Here is a 23,383-nt window from a genome sequence, read left to right on the forward strand (position 1 = left end):
TTTCCACTTATTTCTTCTGTCCTCAATTCTATGTAATTTTGGAGGCCTTCGACTACCTGCCCTTCATAGAAGTCTAAAACTTATTTCTCCAGTTGTTGCTAGGAGACAGAAGACTTTCTAGTTGCACCTCATTTATAAAATCTGTCCTTCCTAAGAACAGATGATTTTCCTCTCTACTTAAAAAGAGGTGGGAGTGAAAGAAAAACTCTTGTAGTATATCACCCTTCCTCCAAACTGAATATACAAAATATACCCCCAGAATGCAAGTATTTGTAGGTCCCATTTATAGATTTATCAGCATCAATATCCCTAGCTCTTACTGATCTCTCTGCCTTACAATGGTTGACAAATTCACATTGGGGCAGAGGCAGAGGCTTTATCTAGAACAGATGCTGCAAGGCAGATAATTCACAACTGCAAGAAATATTTCTTCTCTTGGAGGCACTGCTGCTCTCTGTGGATTACATTGCATATTGTCCTAAATGGCATCTTCCTCCATCCTCTCTGATCAAATGCACCCCATGGACTCTCAAAAACTCTGCCCTTCCTGCTTCTTTTTCCAGTATTGCAGCCAATCCCACAAGCAGTTTTATGGCCAATTAATATCCTCACTGTTGAATAGAAATAGATCTCCTTCATGCCTTTTTCAAAATAATTATATTCTAAGGAAATGAAGATGAAAGAGGCCACCCACTTCCTGACAAAGAGGAGATGGACTTTAAATGTAGAAAGAGACACATTTGTTCATATATGACCACTGTGGAAATATGTTTAGCCAGACTATGTAGTAGCTATGCAGAGGGAATTAATTTTAATATTTTTTAAAAAGTTGTCCAACAAGAATGTGTTCAGGGGAGAGTGGGAAAGATGAATAAATATTTATTACTTGAAAATTTTTTATTGTTTATAGTTCTAAGCATTTGTTATTCATTTATTTTGATTTATCATATATAATTATTAATTATGTATAATAAATTCAACAATGTAAATGTATATTTTATCTATATATATGTAATGTATATCTAAAATGTATATTACATACAAAATTTAGTATTTAACTTATTATTATTTAAGTATATTATTATATATTAAATATAGTTATTTAAGTAACAGATATTTATTTTGAATCTTTTGTATGACTAATACTATAACAAGATCTTAAAACAATCCCTCTAAGCCTACACATATCATTGGGAGCAACTCTGATATGTGCTACCCTTCCACCTACTAGAAAGTTGTTCCAAATGATATATGTAGGAATAGGGGGATTGTTTTTAAAGTGCTATTATAATATTATTCATACAGAAGATGCTGAATAAATATGTTTTTATTATTGTGATGAGAATTTCTGGAGTTAGAAGGGACTTTTAAAATTATTTACCTCAAACCATTCATCTTACACAGGAGGAAAATGAGGTTCAGAGAAATAAAAGGGCTTCGCTCCAGATCACACATCATCTTCATTAGCATTTAGATAATGCTGCTTATGTGCCAGGCACTGTGCTAGGAGCTTTGCAAATATGAATTCATTTGATCCTCACCACAATCATAGGAGGCAGCAACTGTTATTATCTCCATTTTTCGGATGAGGAAACTGAGGGTGAACAGATTCAATGATTTTCCCAAAGTTACAGAACTAGCAAGTATCCAAGGTTGGATTGGGACTTTGGTCTTCTTGATTCCGTGCCTTCTACCTGCTGTGAATTTAGTTTTACGTCTATTAAGTAACAGAGTTGGTACTGGACCCCAGGTCTTTTGGCTCCAATAGCAAGGAGAAAAATATTCATGAAAAATTTAAAAAAAACACAACATTTTGAAGAGTAAAATCTAAAAGATTGGTCTAGATGATCCCAAAATACAAAACACACCAAAAGGGCACTGAATATCTTCAATGAACGATCCTTTCAAGTCTCAGATACTAGCAAAGTGGACTGTGCTCCATGGTCCACAATATCTTTACTTTTGCAGTCTCTGCCCTTTCAAATCATCCAGATGGATATAGAGTTTTCTTTTTAGATGATATCTATAATGACCTGTGAAGGAGAACTGGCACCTTGAACCATGACAAATCGACTGATCCTTCTGGTTACTGTAATTAAATGACATTTTGGGGAATGTCTCCAACACAGATCTTTTGATCAAATCTAACTCATCTCTTCTACTGCTCCTCGATGAAGAATTCCTATCTCTGCCTTCATTTCTGGAACCACTGGTTGCTGGGTCACTCACTCAAAGTCTGCAATAATGAATTGGCTTTTAAATAGGGGAGTGGGAATTGAACTGTAGAATGCAATCACACCATACTTTACACTAACAACTCCCTGGCAAATTCTGATACTATTATAAATTTTATTAAGACAGAAACAGATATGCCTTAGATAAAGTAATTGTTGTTCCTTGACTCCCAACATTATTTATGTTCTGAGATTATATGAGACAAAAAGGTGATTTTTCATCTTCTTATTATGTTCAGAGAAGGATGATGCATTATGTTTCCTAATGTCTCCCTGAATGTCTCCCTTGTACAGATATTATTTAGAAAACTAGATATATCTCTGGGAACTGCAAGCCTGCAGATTGTGAGGGTAACCAAACAAGCCAAGAATGGAGGAAAAAAAGAAGGTACAATAAATTTTTGAACAGTTCCTGTCATGTTACCATCTAGGATATGAGAAAAGTCATTGAGATGGAAATTGTTCAGAAAGGAAAGATAACAGTAGTAAAGGAAAGTACAATTTGGCTAGAAAACAAGTCTGACTCGCTGGATCCCATTTTAGAAGAACTAGCCTATATTAGAAAACTATGATAATCTTTCTGTATTATGGATCAATTTAAGATTATTCTTCATTAAAGTCCTGCAGTATGAATTTGACCCTGAGTTTTTGGACCCAAATTGAGTGTTTTGCTAGTAGAGTGTAAGCTTTAGCTGATATGGTAATGGAGAAAAGGTTTACAATATGGCAATGGATTGTCTGTCTTTTGTTGAAGGACCTACTTGGCCATGTTTGGAAATGATTCACATGAGGCTAATCATAAGGTGGTGAACTTCCCCCCCCCCTTCTTTTTAGCCATAATCTTTCAAATGAAAGGTACCACGTGTAGCAGTGAACGGAGAGCTAGCTTCTGAGTTAGGAAACCCTGGGATCAAGGTCTGCCTCTGACACATTCTGGCCATATGGTTCTCAGATGTTTTACTTATATATAAAGTGCAGTAATTGGATTAGATGACCCCTAAGGTTCCCTCTAGCTCTAGATCTATGATTCTATAAGCTGCAAAAAAAGGTAGCCAATTTGTGAGTAGTTTTCAATGGGAATTCCCTAAACAAATTAAATCATTGATGTCTGGATTAAAAAAAAAAAAACTCACCTTTTTGGTCTCATGCCATTTCGGAACATAAAAAAATGTTCAAATCCAACTTCAGATTCACTTACCAGTTGTGTGATCCTGGGCAAGTCATTTAATCCTTTTGGCCTCAGTTTTTCCTGTCAAATGAGCTGGAGAAGAAAATGGCAAACCACTCCAGCACCTTGGCCAAGAATACCCCAAATGGAGTCATGAAGAGTCAGACATGACTTGAACAGTAACAATTCTTGGTCAGGTAAATACTTCCTCCAGGGATATACTGAAACCAGCTGATACCAGCTTGAGAGAACCAATTGTTATATTTTCAGTTTGAACAGTTATACCTCATAAATGAACAAAAACTACAAATAAGTTCTTGATTTATTGTTGTGTTGATTGTCTTGACTTAAGAAAGTGATGGAAAGATGGTCAATGAGGCAGATTCAACTTTATTTGGGGGAGAGTTGGTTGTTAAACTTTCACCAGCACACTCCTTTCTTTATCATGAAGTCAGAGATATGAGGCCAAAGGGACTAGGAAACAATTATTGGCTTAGCAGATGAATCTTTCTAAGTAAGATCCTATTTTCATCATCTAGCTGGTCTTTGCTGACTTTCACTTACTTCTCTTTAAGCCCCAGGGAATCAGAATGTATAATTAAGAAGTTAAAATGTATACAGTCTTAAATGTACAAATTGTCCACCTGAGAAATAAGTTCAGAACAGTTATTAAACATGCCTTGTGACTTACACCTAGACTTTGGCAGGTTTGTAATACAAATATGCAGACACATTAACAAGGTTATTAAAAGTTATTAAACCTACCTGGTTGTTTCTGTCTAGGCTTTGGCAGGTTGGTCACACAAGTATGTGGACACATCAATACATTGCAGGGATGGAGGGCACCTTCCAGAAAAAGTTGCTTGGTCTCTGATAAGTGGATTCCTCCCAGGGGTGTTTTGGGAAGGGTGTTTGCTGGAACCAGCGCTAAGCAGTAAACCCCAACTTGATGGATACTATCAATAGCCTAGAAAATATCCAAAAAATGGTTCAGGAATGTTCAAAACCAGAAATATTCATTAAACATTTACAACAGGGGGCCAATACCCAGAGATACCAGCCATGAGTCCCATATGAAAACACTAATAATTCAGAGACATGCACTACCATTCCAACACCTCAAAGAGCTCCAGTTTTTACTTGGAGCTTTTGAAATACCAAAGGATGAACTAAAGAAAGAGAATAAAACATTTAAAATGGCAAAAGTGAACTTTTCTCTTTGGGTCTCACTGAGGGGAAAAGCATCAGGGACTAGGCTTCGGCAAACCTTTCTGATCCACTGTTATTAATCTGTTTGACCAGTTAACTGGAAACAGACTATCACTTTCCCATCTGATACAATTTCTGTTCAGAAATAATGAGAAAACCAGAGTACAACAGGAGAGGAGTGAAAAAAAAATACTATAGCTGATAAGGGTCAGACAGTAACCTTAAAGACTGAATAAGATGCTGAGAAATAAGAAAAAGGAAAGAAAGTTTCAAGGACAACAAAAGAATTACCTGCAGAACTCTGCTCATCCACTGGAAGCTGTCTTCCTCTGTGGAATCTGGCCTTTGCTCTGCGACAATAACGATCCTTTCATCATGAAGGACAGTCACTGAAAACACAGCTATTCTGTGGAAGACAGAAAAGGAGGGCACTGGCTAAGAATCCATTGTAGAGAGATGAGACCATGTGGATTTTCACTGCTTCAAAAAGGAACTTTTTATAACCACTATTAATTATACAGTTCAGGAGATCACAGCTCCAACTAATACTTCTTCAAAAGGCAAAATGTAACTTCCGGCTCCCACATGCTTATTAATAGAAGAATAGCTTTTGGGGATGATGGGAAGAGAGAAAAGCTCTAAGGAAGGGTTGAGAGCAAAAACAAGCATGAGGCTTTAAAATGGGACTGGAAACCTTTGCCTTCAATAATCTTCAAGTTCCCATGACAAGTTTTTATATTATTTAATAAAGACACAAGATTTCAATGTGTAATTATGTAGGAGCTACAAAAAATAACAGTGTGGGAACCTGTAGTGCTCTACAGATGTCACTGTTTCATCAGCTAAGGTTGGACCCAAAGGCAAGTTCTGTCTCAAGAACTCAGATAAATTTCACTTTCCAAATTGTGAATTCTGGCTTTTCCTTTAAGCAAGTCTACTTTTCCACAGCTAGATGATATAGTGCATAGAGCACCATGTCTGGGCTCAGAAAGATCTGGCTTCAAGACATGAGCTTGGGAATCTTGGGCAAGTTACTTAATACCACATTGGAGAAGGAAAACCATACATCCTTTATTCCTTCCTTCTTAATACACTCTGTCATTTGTTCTAAAAATTATAGCATTAGGGAGAGAGGCAATGATATGGTTAGAGTGTAGAAAGGAGCAACTAGGGGAGTGTTCAGTAAAGGGCACTGGACACATCACAAGATGATGGGATGACAGACTGGAGATGTGTAGAAGAGTAGATTGAGAGGCAATAGCTACACTTAAGCTTCTGAAGAACTGTCACATGGAAGAGGGATTAGATGAGTTTTATTTTTCCCCAGAGGGCTAATGTGGAGCAATGAACAGAAGCTATAAAGAGACGAATTAGGTTTGAGGTCCAGAAAGACTTCTTAACAATTAGAGCTGTCCAGAAGTGGAATGAACCGCTTTGGGAGGTGGTAGATTCCCCCTTACTGGAAGTCTTCAGCCAAAGGCTGGATAATGCTCATTTGGTATGTTATACTTGGGATTTCTTTCATGAATGTGTTGGGCAAGATGGTGAAATCTTAGCAAGTCTAGAATTATGTGAGGAGAGGAAGTAGAAGCAAGGAGTGGAACTAGCTTCTTCTAGGAGTTTTGCATAGAAAAGGATAGAGTGGAGGATAGCTTAAGGGGATGACATGTGCAAATGATTTTTTTTTTAAGGATGGAAGAGATTTAGGGATATTTGTATGCCAAACATAAAGAACCAGTGGATAAAGAAATTATAGGGGGAGCTAGGTGGCTCAGTGGATTGAGAGCCAGACCAAGAGATAGGAGTTCCTAGTTCTAAATCTTGTCTCAGATGCTTCCTTGTTGTGTGATTCTGGGCAATTAACCCCAGTTGCCTACCCTTTATGTTCCTTTGCCCTAGAACCAATACTTAGTGTTGATTCCAAGATGGAAGGTAAAGATCTAAAAATGAGATAAAATATAAAGAGATTACAATTTGCAAAGAGTAGGGATGATCAGAGGGATAAGGCCATGGAAGGGAAAGGAAAGGATGTCATCAAAATTGTAAGAAGAATAGTTGACCTAGGCAAGAAGGACCATCTCTTGAGATTAGAATAATAGGAATAAAAACTGGGGTATAAGAGTAGGAGGATTTTGGGTTCAGGACTAAACTGGGACTTGTAATGAACAGCACAAATTCTAGTAGTAATAGCTAACTGCCAGATAAGTCTTTGTTGAAAGGAAGCAGAAAGGAACATCAGAGAATATTCAGAATAGATCATTGTGGGGACTGAAAGTGATTGGGAAACAGTAAGGGAAGAGTGAAAGGACAGCCATGCAGCAGGGAGTGTCTAGTTGATATTAAAAAAACATATGTCTGTAGTAATTACACTCTCAGAATGGTTGCTAAATTTCTCTATTATCGTTCAGTAAGAGGGTAGATGGTAGACGTTATCCAGAGTTGTGGTATGGAAAGGGATTTTAGGGAAGGAGGTAGCATCAAAATAAGGCAGCTAACTATAGTGTTAAGGCTACAAAAAGAGGAAAATGAGGCCAGATAAAACAGGATGAGCTTTTAAAGAAGGAAGAGGTAAAAGGAATGGAGTATGGACAAAGAATAGGTCCAGGTGTAGTAAAGCATCTAAAGAAATGAAAGCATAAAAGGTATAGTTAGATGGAGGAATTTCAGGGTTGTGTATTGTGGCAACATACTGTTGTGAACAATGAAGAGATGAAGTGTATGACCATCTCTGTGTGCAATTATAGTGGAGTAAACAGTGAGAAATGGAGAATGAGGATGAACTTGGAAGTCAGAACGTTTGGGGAACATCAACATGTGGGTGAGTATATATGCTTATACACACATATGTATATAAATAAATGTGTATATATTATATATATATACATTAATCTATTTTAAAAATTCTTAGTTATTCTCTTAGAATTAATATTGTGTATTGTTCCAAGGCAGATGAGCAGTAAGAATTGGCAACAGGAGTTAAGCAAAAAGTTGCTAAGTGATAACAGCAGAAGAAAGGTCTAAAAGTGGAACTGAGAAGCTAGGCGTATCCTTGGTCTTCTCCCCAGGCAAAAAGAGTTAGCTCAAAGTGGAATGCCTCAGGAAATGGTAGTTTTCCTTTTACTGAAGGCCCTTAAGTAGAAGTTGGAAACATTATTGAAAAGGTACCATTGAACTAAGTGGCTGCCATTTATGGCCAGTTCAGAAATACGATAATTCTAAAATTTTTCCAAGTACTTTCTGTTCTTTTAAATAGGGATAATATTATTAATATACTCTGGCAATCTCACAGAATTGTTGTGAGGATAAAATAAGATGTGAAATGTGAAGATCCTTAAAAGTATAAGTATTAGATATATATAAGACATTGTTGTCATCTATGACTGTATGCCTTAAATCTGTCTACAAGTGCCTAGAAAGGAAAGGTTTTCATAAAGATTACAGTGAATAATCCAAGAAGCATTATAGAAATACTATGGCATTTAAACTTTCACTTTAAAAGACCTTTTGGAATATTTGCATACCAAATATATCCCTGAGCCTTGTAAAGTTTCCAAAGAATTAGAAAAATTTCAGAGTTGAGAGAGCTCTTAGAAATAAACTAATACAATAGCTTTATTTTATAGATTACAGTACTAAGGCATACTGTACAGGAAAGTGAAGTGAATTGCCCTGGTTTAACATTTTTTTTCTTCACATTACAAAAGACTTGACTGATCTGCATATTAAAAATGGAACTAGGTTAAGAAGGAAGTGGAACTCACCTTCCCCTGTAGACAAATTTCATTGGTTCTACTGCCAGTGCTGTTGCTACAATGTCATCGGCATTGTGTCTTCGCCCACTGACAACCATCAGGCCATCCATTTTGCCCACCACAAAGACAAGTCCACCAGGACCAATAAATCCCAGTAATCCTGTCCTTATAAATGGGTATTCACTGATTGGAGCCCCTGAGCTTGTCATAGGAAACACCTAAAGACAAACACAAAAACTTCTCAATACAACTTTTGTCTTCACAACTATAGCAGTTATGCCAGGTGAATGAGAGTAAATATTATGTGAGGACTTTTGTCAAAAGGTGCTATTATCTAAATTGATTTAAAAGGGTAAGACATAAATATGTCTGGAAAGAGTGGAAAATTACATAATTGACTTAGGTTTCTATATAACTCTAAACTTTTATGAAATATTTTACAACTATGTAGGGTCCACATAGTTAATTGATCTATGCTTTATTTCCAGAGATTCTGGAAGCTGTAAAACATATATTCTTCTGCTTATTAATATGCTCATAGAATATGGGCCCTAATAATCCCCACTACCAAGAAAAATCAGACTGGCAGATTGCTTGAATTCAGGAAGTCTGTTCTATCCTAAAGCTGATTAATTCCAGAAGCAATATGGCAAGCCTCTGGGACTGAGGGACACCAGGTTGCCTAAGGATTAGTGAACTATCCAGCTTAAAAGTGGAACAGTTCAAAGATTCCATGCTGACCATTACTGGGCTTGGCCCAAAAGTGACTACTGTACTTTCTGCCTGAGTGAGAATGGGGTGAACCAATCTCAAACAAAACAAACAAAATCCCAGGACATTAGAACTGAAATGACTTTCCAAATCACCTCATTGATGTTGAACCAGAGTCAATGAAGGATTCTCTTCCACAATATTCTTGATAATGGTGATTTAGTTTCTGATTGAAAATATGAGCTCCTAATGGAATATAAGTCTTGCTATAAAATGTTCCACTGTTGTTATTTTCTGGGAGACTGGTATTTCAGCAAAACTAATCGACACATGAAAAAGTATAATAAAAGTTTACAACTAGTAGGGCCTAACTTCCATATTTTGTAAATAAGAAACTAAGGTCAAAAGAAGAGAAGTGACCTTTCTAGGTGTTGAACAGCAAATGTAGAAGAACTATGATTAGAACTCATCTTAGATTTTTAGAACATCTTAGATTTTTAGTTTGTTGATAAAATTATTTTAGATATATTTGACAAGGAAATAAAAACGAGAAATTAAGGGTCTCCTAAGATAAGTAAATGCACTACAGGTATTTTACCCACTTTTGCCAATGAGAAAACTGATCATGAAAGTTAAACAACTTACCCAGGGACACAAAGTTAGAAAGTATCCATGGCATATTTTTCCTCACTTTATGGTCAGAGCTCTTTCCCTAATAACAACCCTGCCTCTCCAAATATATTCCAAGTGTATTTTCTTTTTAAAAACAGGTTTAACTGGTATCTTTAATTTTTATATCACCTTTATTTTTCCCAATGTCTTTCCCTCTAGCTTCCCAGAGAACCATCCTTGGAAATAACAACAACAACAACAAAAAAATTAAGGGACGGGAAAAAAATTAGCTTATCCTCAATTGATGGTATCTAATTTATTTCTAAATCTTTACAAAAACAAAAAAATTGCTTCTATAAATAATTGTTGTAATACCTTACTATTTATCAGTGATTAACTGGAAAGCAAAATGACTTAGAACTGATAGAATTAAAATTTTGTTCTTCGAAAAGGCTTTTCTTCCATTTCTTCTGTAATTTCATTTTGTTTTTGATCCTCTAGTTACTTTACAATCCATATGGAGAGTTCATTTAACTGCAGAGATAACTTAATAATAAGGTTATATTTATTTATATAGCACTTTATGACTAGTGAGTACTTGATAAACCTAATTTGACTATCAAAACATCCCTGTGAAGGAATAGCCCTCAAATCGACCATATTACTATCCCTCCTTCATAAATGAGGAAACGGGCTAAGGCAGCCTAAATGACATAGTGTTCCATAGCTGGTACCTCATTTTATGTTCCCGAGGGTAGTGTTTATCTCACCACATCACCTCACTTCATCTTCCTTTTATTGGTGCATGAGATCCTCCTAACTTCTCTGGACCAATAGGCTAAATTGACTTGTTCCACATGGCTGCCCTTCAAGTATTTCACAATATCTACCAAAGTCTTCCTGAGTCTTTTTTCCCCTACTATATATGACTATTTTGAGACTCCTTACTACTCAGGCACCCTAGTCTAGATAGTCTCTATAGTTTCAACTGCCTTCTTAAATGATGTATAACATATTATTATTATTTTATTAATATTTATTATATTATATTAAATCTGTAACAAAAACAGATATCACAATGTATATAATGATTACAACCACATATGTGATTAAAAAAAAGCAGCAAAAGAAACAAAATGCAATTCTAGGAAATTATAATGACCATGCTTGGTCCCTAAGAAGATATGAGAAAGCACTTCCCTCTTTGTTTTTGCAGAGGTGGGAGAAGATGAGTATGGAATGCTGCATATAGCATCACACTTTTCTCATGGTGATTACCTTTGCTGAACCCTTTTGCTCTTCAATTGTGTCTGACTCTGTGACCACATTTGGGATTTCCTGGGCCAAGAGACTAGACTGGTTTGCCATTTCCTTCTCCATCTCATTTTACAGATAAGGAAACTGAGGCTAGCCCAAGGTTACATAGTTAGTAAATGCCTAAGGTTAAATTTTAACTCAGGAATAGGGAGTCTTCCTGATTCCAGACCTTTAACTCTATCCACTATGCAAGTTGCCCTGCTGAACTTTTACTATTTCTCTTTTTTATTCTTTATTTTAAGGGATGAATATCTGGGAGGGGAAAGTGAAAGAGATACATTGGAAATGCAAGTAAACAAAAAATAAGTCAATAGAATTTATTTTAAATTCAAAAATATGGAAGTGAATATATAAGTAAAATTGTAACTCATGTTTAGTTACAAAAATATTTGATACTATTCATGAAGATGCTACTTTCTCTTACTACTGCTCCCTACAATGAAAAAGAGAAACATAAAAGAAGTGACTCAGAGTATATATGTAGTCTTTAAGCTAATGGATAATATAAATGAAGCACATATGGAAGGAGACATACATTTTACTGAGGCACACTTGGGTCTGGATTCAAAGAATATTTTTAAAAGTTTAATATAAATTCAAAAAAGTTATGAAGATTATGATTCCAAAAATATTATATCCTTTGGACAGTATCACAAGGAACTCTGGAAAGCATAAAAAATAAAGGCTCTATTCTCATAGACTAATCCTCTAAAAGAAAGTAGGCATTCACTTGTTAAAAACATTACTGCTTAGATTTCAGATAGTTTTATTACTCAAGGATGTGAAGATTTTTACTTTTATCTTTATTGATTTATCAAACAAATTGCTGACTTTATATAAATTACTTAGTTAAATGTTAGCTAATACAGTGGATAGAGCACTTGACTTGGAGTTATGAAGACCTGAGAAAAAAATGCATCCTCAGACACTTAAAAAGTTGTGTGATCCTGGGCAAGTCATTATGCTCTGTTTGTCTTAGACCTGGAAAATGGGGATAATAATCCTGCCTATTAAGTCCCACAGTACCAATAATACTCAGAGTTGTTGTGTGACTAAAATGAGATAACATTTGCAAAACACTTTGCAAACCTTAAAGCACTACATACTAGCTATTATTATTATTACATTATACTACTGTGTTAGAACCATGGATTTGCAAATATGTTTTCTGTCCATTCTGTGAAAAACACTGGGGTGCATCAAGATTCTTGACCATTCACTAGACTGGCCAGTGGCAAAGCTGTAGAGTAAATAATATTCATTCATTCATTCTTTCATTCATTCAACCAACAGTCATTTATTAAGAATTTAATGTATTCAAAGCCTGTATTAGTCACTGGAGGGAAAAACAAAGTTGAGATAAGATCTCGTCCCTGTGATTTCATGAAATTTACAGTCCAGTAGAGGGGCAAAACATGAGCACAGAGAGTGATAATCTTTACTTTTTACCATACTCTTATTCTATTTAAACATTAAGTCCCCATTAATTCATCTTTACTCACTTTTATCCAATACACATTTACTCATATTTTGAAGCATAATGTTTACACACCAATTATTTAATTTACACATATTTTAGATGCCTATATGTTTTCTGTTGGCTTATTGAAATTAAGATAGAAAGTCCCATTAGGGAAGCAATACCAAAGATTTAGAGCTGGAAAGGTCCTCAGAGACCAGAGTCCCTCATTCTATAGATCATGGACTGAGGTCCAAAGATGTCATAGAAGGTGCCCAATATCACACAAATAAAAAGTGACAAAGCCACAATTTAAAACCGGGTCCTCTCAGGTCTGCTGGACATTCATTCATTCATTCATTCACTCAATACTTTCTTGGTGCCTACTATGGAGCACCAACATGTCTATGTTTTGAGGAATACAAAGATAGATAACTCATGTTTCCTGCCCTAAAAGAGCTTACAGACTAGTTGGTTTTTGTATAATACATTCCAAAATGCCATCTGAACACAAGCACATAAGTGGTGTGACCACTAGACTGATGAGTGCCAGAGAAAAAGCCCTCCATTCTTGATACTGGGCACTAAACCAGAGTGATGTAGGAAGTCTTACAGCTCTCATAGAACTCCCCAAATGCATCAGGCAATCATTTTAACAAAAATGGCTATCATTTTTCCTTAAAGAAAAAGCATAATCCTATCCTATTCGATCCCCAGGTGAGATCTAAAAATAGCTACTGTGAGGTGATGCTTCGAAAATGACCCTCCGCCAGGGTGGTTTGGTGACATTTCCATTGAGCCTACCTCAAAAGTATTCTTGGTCATGCCTGAGAGGCCATAATACGAGGTACCCGTAGCAATTGCACACACACACAGCTCTCCAATCTCATCTGTTCTGCACAGCTGAGGAATTCCATCTGGCTTCACCGCACACATGATAGCTAAAAGTGAAACAAGAAAGCACAAAGAACATTACAAAAGAATGTGCACCCCACAGTGGAAAACAGTGCCTGGCATCAGATCAACAGAATAATAAAGAGACCAGAATTGGCTTCTCCCAGAAAGAAGTCGTGATTTTGTGTTTTCTAGCAAAAATTGTGGCAGATAAATATTTAAATTTCTCCAATTTCAGTATATGAAATCTAAAACAAATAGCGACTTTCTGTGATGTGTGGGGAAGACAGTTATTTAGGAAAAACCCAGGATATAAGCACATATGGGCTTGGTATTGCTGTATCCTGTGACCCAATTAAATAAAACAAAATATGGCAATCGTTTGAAGGTATAGGATAGCCACATCCCTGGAAATCAACAAATGCATGCAAGGACACAAGTCTTTTCAAAGCTAACTGCTAAAGCAACAAGCCATAACTATATTCGGCTTCAACTGTCTAATGAAAATCTTAAGCTTTGATCTCAAATTCTTTATTAAGTTTGAGATGCAGGAAAAGTGTCAGCTGGCTGCTTTGTCAACATAAATTTACTTTAATAGGTGTAACTATCCAAAGAAAAGTTGGGTCTCATATTTAATCATTCCACACCTAGAGTTTTCAAGTTTTTCTTACATGCTTTATCTGTTTTTTTAACCCTTATTTTTTAAACCTTTTTTTTTTTCTTTTATCTTAAAATTGGATTTCAAGGTAGAAGAGTGGTAATGGCTATGCTGGGAGGGTTAAGTGACTTGCCCAGGCTCACAGGCAGACACAACTGTCTGAGGTCAGATTAGAATCAGGACCTCGTTTCTCTAGCTTGGCACTCAATCCACTGAGCCACCTAGCTGTCTCCCACAGAATTTTAATACTAGATGTGACTTTACCTACCAGAGAGATAGGTCAACTCCATCATTTTCACAAATTATAAGATGCAAGCCAAGAGAGCTTAGATGATTGACTTAATGTCATATAGTTAGTTCATGGCAGAATTAGGACAGACAGGGGAAGGGGAAAGATATTAGCCAAAATAAGTATGGGACAAAATTTTCAAAGAAAGCATTTCTTAATCATCTCAAAAAAAACAGGTCATCTCCAAATTTGTTCCCACAGTTCCTCTAGTTTACAAAGTCATGATATTTCTATGACCACAATTTTCTAAGTTAAACAAAAAAAATCTCCCCTTGCCTGTTTCCCAGAATACAATCCCACAGCTAGTCCTTACCTCCAGGCATGACCAAGCCTACATCCTGCACAGTCAGAACCGAGAGCTTTTCTTCAGAATCCACTCTGATCACACCATAGGTGAGCCCATGCATAGAGAGAACTCCCCTGCCCGGGGGCTGGTTGCTATCATCTGTTGGCCTGCCAGGACAAGATCAAAGGTTGAAAAGGAAGCTTTTAAAATGATCAATAATAAGGAAATAGGTCTTGATCAATGATACATGTAAAACCCAGTGGAATTGTGCATTGGCTATGGGGTTTGGGGGGGAGGAAGGGAGGGAAAGAACATGAATCATATAACCATAGGAAAATATTCTAAATTTAATAAAATGTTTCAATTAAAAAAATTTAGAGGGTGACAGAGAAGGTGCTTGACACTTTTTACAAAACTTGTTTTCTCTGTTATTATTCTTAATATTGACATATTGATGACATTAATAATAAATAATAAATATTAATGACAATTTCTTCTTATATGACATGCTTTTGTGTTTTAAAGTATAGTATAGTACAGTATCTAAAAGACAATAGTTTAATGAACACCTTGCCATGAGATAGGTCCATCTTGCGTTGCCCAGTTTTACAAATGGGGGCAAAAGAGAATAATTTCTCAAAGGTCACCCACTATATCAGTGAACAAGGATTTTCAAACTTCTGTCTTTGTGCCACTGAGTATTTTGGCAATTTGTTGAAGCCTCTGAACCCCTTTTCAGAATGATGTTTTTAAGTGCACAAAATAAAACACGTAGGATTGCAAAGGAAACCAATTAGATTGAAATATAGTTACCAAAATATATTTTTTTAAAGTTCATGGGCACTAGTTTTAAAATATTCAGTAGATAGTCCTAAAATTCTGTCTGTGCAGCCTCTTATTTGGATAGATAAATTTTTTCAGTCAAAAATTTACAAAGATGAATTCTATGCCCTCATCTATTGCCACATCTCAAACAAAACCCCATATTTACATGAGCTATTTTCCTAGGCTCTAGACAGGGAGACTTATGTCTTGAACTACTGAAGACAGCACCAGGACTTACTTGGCATTTCAATTTCTTTCTAAGCGAAGGCTTTATCCCTTATAAATTTGGTATGTTTGCAAGTATATCTAATGGTATTTAGGATGTATGTGTAGTGGGAGGGAGGTCACAATTAGTGTAGACTATGTATTTATTCTACTTGTTTTTTAGACATGCGCTTTAACTGATCTAGTTTGGGGGGCTAAAAATTGAAACAAGTCTTTGACCAGTAAGAGAAAAATCAACCCTGACTATAAAATTTTATAATGAGCATCTCTATACATAAAACAAAGAACACAAAGGAAGCAAAACACATCCACACCCACAGATATAGTAACTAATTAGGCAAAATTGAGCCAACAGAAATATTCACTCTTGAAAAAGTTGTAAACAAATCCTCTTGTATAGGAGTTGGAAGGGAAAGAACCCTAGAGCTAATATTGCTTAACAGTGCTCATGGGATGCTACTTGGTAAAGATAAATTCCAATCAGTAGAAGAAGACACAAATGAGAGGTACTAACCAGACTGACGACTAACTCCAAGCTAACCTTGGAGAAAGTCTAACTTAAAAATTATTTTACCATACAGAACTTGATTATGTACTTGATTATGTAGATAGATGGTGGCCAGTAAAAGATTTCAGCACTAGTTTCACCTACGCCTATGCCTTTAAAGAAAAGAAGGCACAAGTCTGAAAAAAAATGTGTTCTTCTGGAATCCAATATCAGAGAGAAATTCCAACATGTTCTGATATGTGTCTTTGAATCTCATACTTCCCCTGGGCAAACATAATTGTTATTTATGCATGCTTCGTGGTGAGAAAAATTTGATGACATTCTAGAAACTGCAGTCAGAAATTTGAAAGTTACATTCACCTGTGCAGACCTACCTTCCCTTCAAAAACATTTTTTTCTTAATATAAACCCTTACCTTCCGTCTTGGAATCAATATTGTGTATTGGTTCCAAGGCAGAAGAGTGGTAAGGGTTAGGTAATGGGGGTCAAGTGATTTGCCCAGGGTCACACAGCTGGGAAGCGTCTGAGGTCAGATTTGGACCTAAGACCTCCCATCTCTAGACCTGGCTCTCAATCCACTGAGCTACTTAGCTGCCCCTCTTCCCTTCAGATATTAAAAAACAGAACAGAAGATAACCAAGAGACAGAAAATGTAAATCAGTCAGTCCACCAACCAGTATTTATTTACCACTTTGTATGAGAAAGGCAACAGAGATATAAAGATAAGCAAGAAGAGCCCCTGCCCTTAAGGAGCTTCCATTCAGATGTTAGAGAAAATGTATTAATAGAGTCCTCTACAAGATACATACAGAGTAGATGGAAGATCTGAGAAGGGAAGGCACCAACAGCTTCCTGTGGAATGGGGATATTTGAGTTGAATATCTAAGAAATGTTAGGAAGCTAAGAAGCTGAGGGGGGGAGGCAGAACATTCTTGGTATGGGGCACAGAGAAAGGAAATGGAATGTCCTGTGTGGGAACCACAAGCAGGTCAGGATGGCTAGATCAGAGCATGTGTGGAAGAAAGGTAGGAAGGGGCCAAGTATAACTTGGGACTGATTTCTAGTCAAGAACCTTGAGGCTTACACAAAATATTCAAGCTACGTAAGAAAGTAGTAGATTTGCCATTGTTCAATTTTAAATTACATTTGAAGAAAAGTAGAACAACAAAAACTGATGATTTCATAAAGTTTTCTTACAAGACACTGTCTTTAGGAAATCTGAAGTCATAACATATTATTTTAACTAGAATATCTTTATTTCTATAACCAACTTAATGGTTGTTGGAGTTATAAATTAGGTAATAAGGGGAAGAAAACATCCCTGTCGACAATTCTTGGAGATTCCCAACAACATATTCTTTTATGCAATTATCCATTGTGTCATAATTGGAGTCCTGCCTTGCACACATATGACATGTATTTTCCTAGGTGAGCCATTAAACTTCTTATTTCCTAGACAACTCTCTAAGGCACTACGTTATTGAGTTGCTGATCTGTCCTGGTAGAGAGAGTTTCTTATCACAGAGATGGTGAAAACTGTAGTGCATATTAATTGGAAATTCTATTAGTTATTCTTCTGGTATTAGCATGATTAGCTACACCAAACAGAGGTAAAGAGAAGGATGCAAATGGTCCCTGTTACAGATATGGACTCCCCAAAATAACTAATAATTGGTGCTAGAGCCACAGACCAACTTTAAAAATATTTATTGATGATCTTTGTTTTTATATCCCAACTATTTTTTTTAACCTTCACCTTCTGTCTTAGAATTGATATTAAGTATTGGCTGCAAGGCAGAAGAATGCTAAAGGCTAGGCAACTGGGATTAAGTGACTTGTCTAAAGCCATACACCTTGGAAGTATCTGAGGTCAGATTTGAACCCAGGATCTCCTGTGTCCAAGCCTGGCTCTTTATTCACTGAGTCATCTAGCTATTCCATACTATTTCTTGAAACAGATATATCATCTCCATACAATCTCTAGAATTGAATCATCCTTTGTAAACAAGAAAAATAGTCAAGTCAAAACAGCTGATATAGTGAATTCAATGAAAAGGTACATTCTGCCCTTTAAGTGTTGCATCTCTAATACCAAGGGGATATAGTGTTATAATTTTCCTTTTCTTCTGTATCACTTGACACAGGTCTTCATTTTTTCTGACATTAATATTTACCAATATTATTGGTGAGTAATATTATTTTGCCTTCCTCCAGTTTATTTATCCATTCCACAATCAATAAACAACCTCTTTTGTCTTCATGTCTTTGTGGTTTGTAATGGAACTTTGTTTCTGTCATTAGCCTCCTTTGGGGAGGCATATGCCCAAAAGGGGGATCACTGGGAGACCCATTTCTCTGCTCCCACACGATTAGCTTCAGAGTGAATGTGCAGGTATCTCTATGTCAAATGATGGCATGCATAACCCATGAGCCACCATATTGAATTGTCATAGCTTCCTGGGACAAAAGAATGAGAATAATAGCTAACATTTATATCTTGCTTACTAATTGCCAAGTACTTTATCATCTCATTTCATCCTCACAAAAAAGATAGGTACTGTTATTATTCTCATTTTACAAATGAGGAAACCGAGGCAAACAAGTGAAGTAACCCACCCAGGGTCACACAGTTCAAAAGTATCTGAGGGTTCATTTGAACTCAGGTCATTCTGACTCTAGACTCCAGACCCAATACGCTATCTAGTGTACCACCTAGCTACCCCTCATGTTGCATTCTGTATTCTTACATGAAAAAATGTAAAAGGCAGACCCAACACAATGTTTCCTGCAGATGATATGCAACAGAGATGAACTCACAAAGGCAGCAATTTCAAGGAAAAATGAAAGGAGGGAAGAGATCTATCTGGCTTTGCACAGGAATTCATTCAAGCCAATGCTTACATTCCAGGACCATGCGCATCCCTCTCTTTACCTGTCAGGCCACCTCTGTTCTATTTGAAATACTAGAAAGTTCTTTAGCTAATCATGCTTGTATAATACCAGACGTAATAGCTACTATAAATTTCAATTAATATGCACTACAGGTTGCGACATCTCTCTGCAACCGCCACTGTCGGCAAACAGAGATTTGGCTGAGCCCAAATGTGCTTAAGGAAGAATAAATGGAAGCAAGTAAATAACCCAGTTATGATGAATGCATTTCCAGCCTTTAATGGACTGACTGGGAATGGCCTTTGATGGCTTAAATTCCACTTTGTCATTCTCGGCATCCTTTCTAATGGAGGAAAATGAAAGGTCTTTATTCACTGTTTTATTTATTTATTTGTTTGTTTTTACAGAGAAAAGACCTTCATGTGTGTCTCCCTGGATGCTCTAATAAGAACAACAGTAACAGAAACCAGAGAGGGGGCTTTCTCATCTCCTCCAAAGGTCAGCCCAAGCACTCTCCCTCTTGAGGTTTTTTCAGATTCTCCCAGGGGCTAAGTGCCTCTCCTCTGCATAACTTGCAGGATTATTATTTTGTACATAGCCTGTAAATACTTCTGTGTGTGCTCATTATCTTCTCTTATAGAGGATACTCTTTGAAGGCAGGGACTGTCTCATTTTTGTCTTTCTTTCCCCAACGCTGAGGTCAGTGCCTGGTACATAGTAGGTGCTTAATAATTATCTGTTGATTGATGTCTTTTATATAGGATACCCAGGGGCAGAGAATGCCTTCTCTCTATATGGAGAGGGATGCATTCTGTCTTGGGTGATAAGCATTAGGTGTTCTTATCTCATCCTCCCTACCTCCAAAGAGCTCTTCCCTTCTGATGTGATCCAATGGAATTCAGGACAGATTTTCCCCATACAAGTGATGTCGGTGGTCAGGTATCATTGCGGTGCTACTTAGCACAATAGGGATTTTATGGCTTGAATTAGCTTTGATGGACTGGCACAGGAACCTAATAATTATTTCCAACTCTGTGGAAACCATGGTGGTTGCTGAGGGATTTCGTTTATTTCTTTTGGATTTATTTTTCTTTTATTTCTTGCATGCATAAATGTATGGTTTCCTGAATGTTCCCTACCAACAATGATGAAAAGAACTGAGGACAAATAATCACGATAATCTCATGTTCAAGTGGTACTTCAGGCTTACAAATGACCTAGGAGACAGAGGATGTTATCATACCCATTCTACAGATGGAGAAAATGAGGTTCAGAGAAGTTGTTATAAGGCAATCAATAACATAGATAGTATCAGAGATGAGACTCAAAGCTAAGTCTCCTGACTTCAACCTTAATATCCTTTCAGCTACATCAGGATGCTAAAATCAGAGGAGTGTCAGTGAGCTAGGGGAGGAGAGTGTTAGAAAGATAATAGAGCTTTGTGATACTCTGGGAAAATCCCTGGCACTGGAGTGAGAGGACCTGGATTCCTAATGATTATTAGGTATGGGATATGTCACTTTGAGCACGGTATGTCACAGTATTTCAGAGCCTCAGTTTTCTCATCTGTAAAATGAAGGTACTAGATTAGCCAGCTTCTAACGTTCCTTCCTGACTGAAGACATGTGATCCTATTGTACACAGTAGATAAAGTAATAAATACCTTATTGATGGACTGATTTTATGAACCTAACTGATTAGTAGTCAGAATCACTAATCAATGACTCTATAAATGATAGGGGCAAAGAAAAGGGATGGGAAGAAGCATTTATTAAGGACCTCCTATCTGTAAGGTTCTATACTAAATTCTTAAAAAAAAAAAAAAACCAACCCTTACCTTCTGTCTTAGTATCAGTTCTAAAATAGAAGAGTAGCAAGAGCTAGGCAATTGGGGGTTAAGTGACTTGCACAGGGTCACAAATAGCTAGTGTCTGTGGTTCAATTTGAACCCAGGTCCTCTCAATGGCAGATCTGGTGTTCTATCCACAGTGGCACCTGGCTGTCCCATATACTAAATACTTCTTACAAATATTATCTCATTTGATCTCCACAACCATTTTACAGTTGAAAGAACTGAGTCATACACAGCTTCACACAGCTAGTGACACAGAGCCACCCAGATAGTGAATGGAGGTCACATTTGAACTTGGTACTTTTCTGACTTCAGGTTTAGTGCTCTCTCCTCTTTGCCTCCTCTGTCTTCCTCTGTCTCTACTTCTGGCACGGATGAATCACTCTTTGAGAGAGGTGCCAAGATTCTGTATGTGAATCCCTTTGTTCTGGCATTAGTGACTCTTGTTCCAAAGTCACATCCAGAATAAAACCAGTGGCTCTACTACTACTGACAACCAGCCATTTCTTTCTTGAAAGAACTGAACACCAGCTGGATTAGAAGAACTCCTCAGCTCTGTACTGGGAGCATCCAGTGTGGCTTAGATAGAGCTCTATGGCTCTGAAGTGGAGCCATGGTCAGAGACAGAGACAGTGCCTGGATCTTGATTCCATGGATACAGAGTCTTCCCACATGAGCATATTTCTTTACAAACGTGGGTTGGCACCTTCTCTGCATCTTGTGAAGTTTGAAAAGATCTCTTAGCCATTTGTGTAGGGCAGGAAGATTTTCAAAGGGCTTTCCTCACAACAATCCTGACAGGTACAAGGTTTAAGCAGTGTGATCTGCATTTTACAGATGAAATCACTATAGTAAGGGTTTTACAGCAATTAATTGTCAGCTGGAGACTTCTGGGGTTCTCCGCTGATTCCAAATCTTGGGTTTCCCCAACTATTCCTCTTTCCACAGAGTACAGGGCCAGGAGGCAGGTGGCCTGAGAAGCAGACAGTAGTGACCCACTTTAGAGAAGCCTATGACTTCTGGAGGGAATTTCTGCCAGATGGCAGCTGCATTTTTAAGTGGGACATCAGACCAGGTGGGGCTTGTCAAAGTGCCACCAGCAGATCTTAGTTTAAGCCACTGGTAGTTAACCTTTTTTGTGTGCAGAGCATATCCTTTGGCACTCTGGGGAATCCTGAGAAGGGCTAGGAACCCCTTCTCAGAAGATTTTTAAATGCATACAATAAAATATATAGGGTAACAAAGAAAAAATACAATGATACTGAAATTAAGTTAATAAAATATTTTAAAAGCAAGTTTAAAGCACCTAGTCTAGTGTATTAATATTCAAAAAGCATCTCTAAGCAGAGAGGATAAGTAGACTACAACTAATATGACCTCAGACAATGTTATATAGTCATGTTAGCAAAATCTATGGCATGGATGTTGGAGGGGGCTGCTCTCTTCCTCCCTCTCCATTCTGCCTGAGGACATTTCTCACATCACCTGCCCCTCTGCCAAGAAGCCAAATGGGAGCTCTTCCTCCTTCCCCTGTTTGGAGTAATAGGGCAGTTCATACATGCTTGTGAGGGTCACAGTTTGGGCACCGAGTCTCTAAAAGGTTTGCCATCACTGTAATATATCTTCAGTGTCTCAAAAGGTTTTTTGGCACTTGGAACTATAGATCAAATATAGGTCACAAAGAACGATGACCACTTATGTGAAATAAACTTTTTTTTTCTGTCGGAAAATGGGTGGTGATTTCAAACATGTGATTTGAATATTTCTGGGTCAAAGCCCATTCAGAGGATACTTGTACCTCCCAAACCTCAAGGCTGTGGTTGACAACTTGTGTCATGGAATAGGCTTTCTTTTTTGTCAGATGGCTGCAAAGATCTTCATATCTTATTTTATCTCTTATCAATAATAAATATTCTCTTGGACTAATTAGATTTAGTCCCCAAATCAGTGACCATTAAGGATACTGGGGTGATTGAATTTGAACAAACAAATGTCTTACCTTCTTGAGCAGGCCTCCATTGCTTTCTACTTCTTTTTCCATTGGATCTTTTATAAATTATTCCAGTGTGGTAATCAATATGATTTGGTAGAAAACATTTCTTTTTACAGAAATAGATTTGGTTTGCTTGTTTATTTTAATGGAATAATAATGCTTGAAAGGACAAGGAATTTCACTGATATAGAAAATTCCTATATGAAAAACTCATAATATCAGGTCAGTATGTTCTAAGAAACTTATTCTTCGACTATTGCCTAGAGTACTGAGTGGTCAAGTGACTTGCCCAATGTTTTTGGGAGATTTGAATTCAAGTCTTTTGGCACTGAAACCAGTTTGCTAATCTCTACCCATATTAGAGGTGTCAGACATGGCTAACAATAGTCCCTTGTCTGACCTGACCCAAATGAAAATGTAATAGGAAAATATTTAACAAAATAAATAGAAATTAAATACAACATAATATTCATGTAATTTTCTAAGTAAATATGTGGCT

General features: G+C 36.9%; 1 protein-coding gene across 7 annotated transcripts in view; it reads right to left on the reverse strand.

Annotated features, from left to right (window-relative positions):
* The window catches only part of DIP2C (disco interacting protein 2 homolog C), a 634,433-nt gene that overhangs the window by 108,581 nt on the left and 502,469 nt on the right, over nucleotides 1-23,383 (reverse strand). For all 7 annotated transcript variants that reach the window (XM_007504698.3, XM_007504697.3, XM_007504696.3 and 4 more), the window contains 5 exons: nucleotides 14,617-14,756; nucleotides 13,267-13,403; nucleotides 8,373-8,581; nucleotides 4,903-5,017; nucleotides 4,168-4,369 (listed from right to left, as the gene is read on the reverse strand). In XM_007504698.3, the coding sequence (XP_007504760.1) occupies nucleotides 4,168-4,369; nucleotides 4,903-5,017; nucleotides 8,373-8,581; nucleotides 13,267-13,403; nucleotides 14,617-14,756 (803 nt within the window). The remainder of the gene's footprint in view (nucleotides 1-4,167; nucleotides 4,370-4,902; nucleotides 5,018-8,372; nucleotides 8,582-13,266; nucleotides 13,404-14,616; nucleotides 14,757-23,383) is intronic.

This window comes from Monodelphis domestica, chromosome 5 (genome assembly GCF_027887165.1).
Source record: "Monodelphis domestica isolate mMonDom1 chromosome 5, mMonDom1.pri, whole genome shotgun sequence".
NCBI lineage: Eukaryota > Metazoa > Chordata > Mammalia > Didelphimorphia > Didelphidae > Monodelphis > Monodelphis domestica.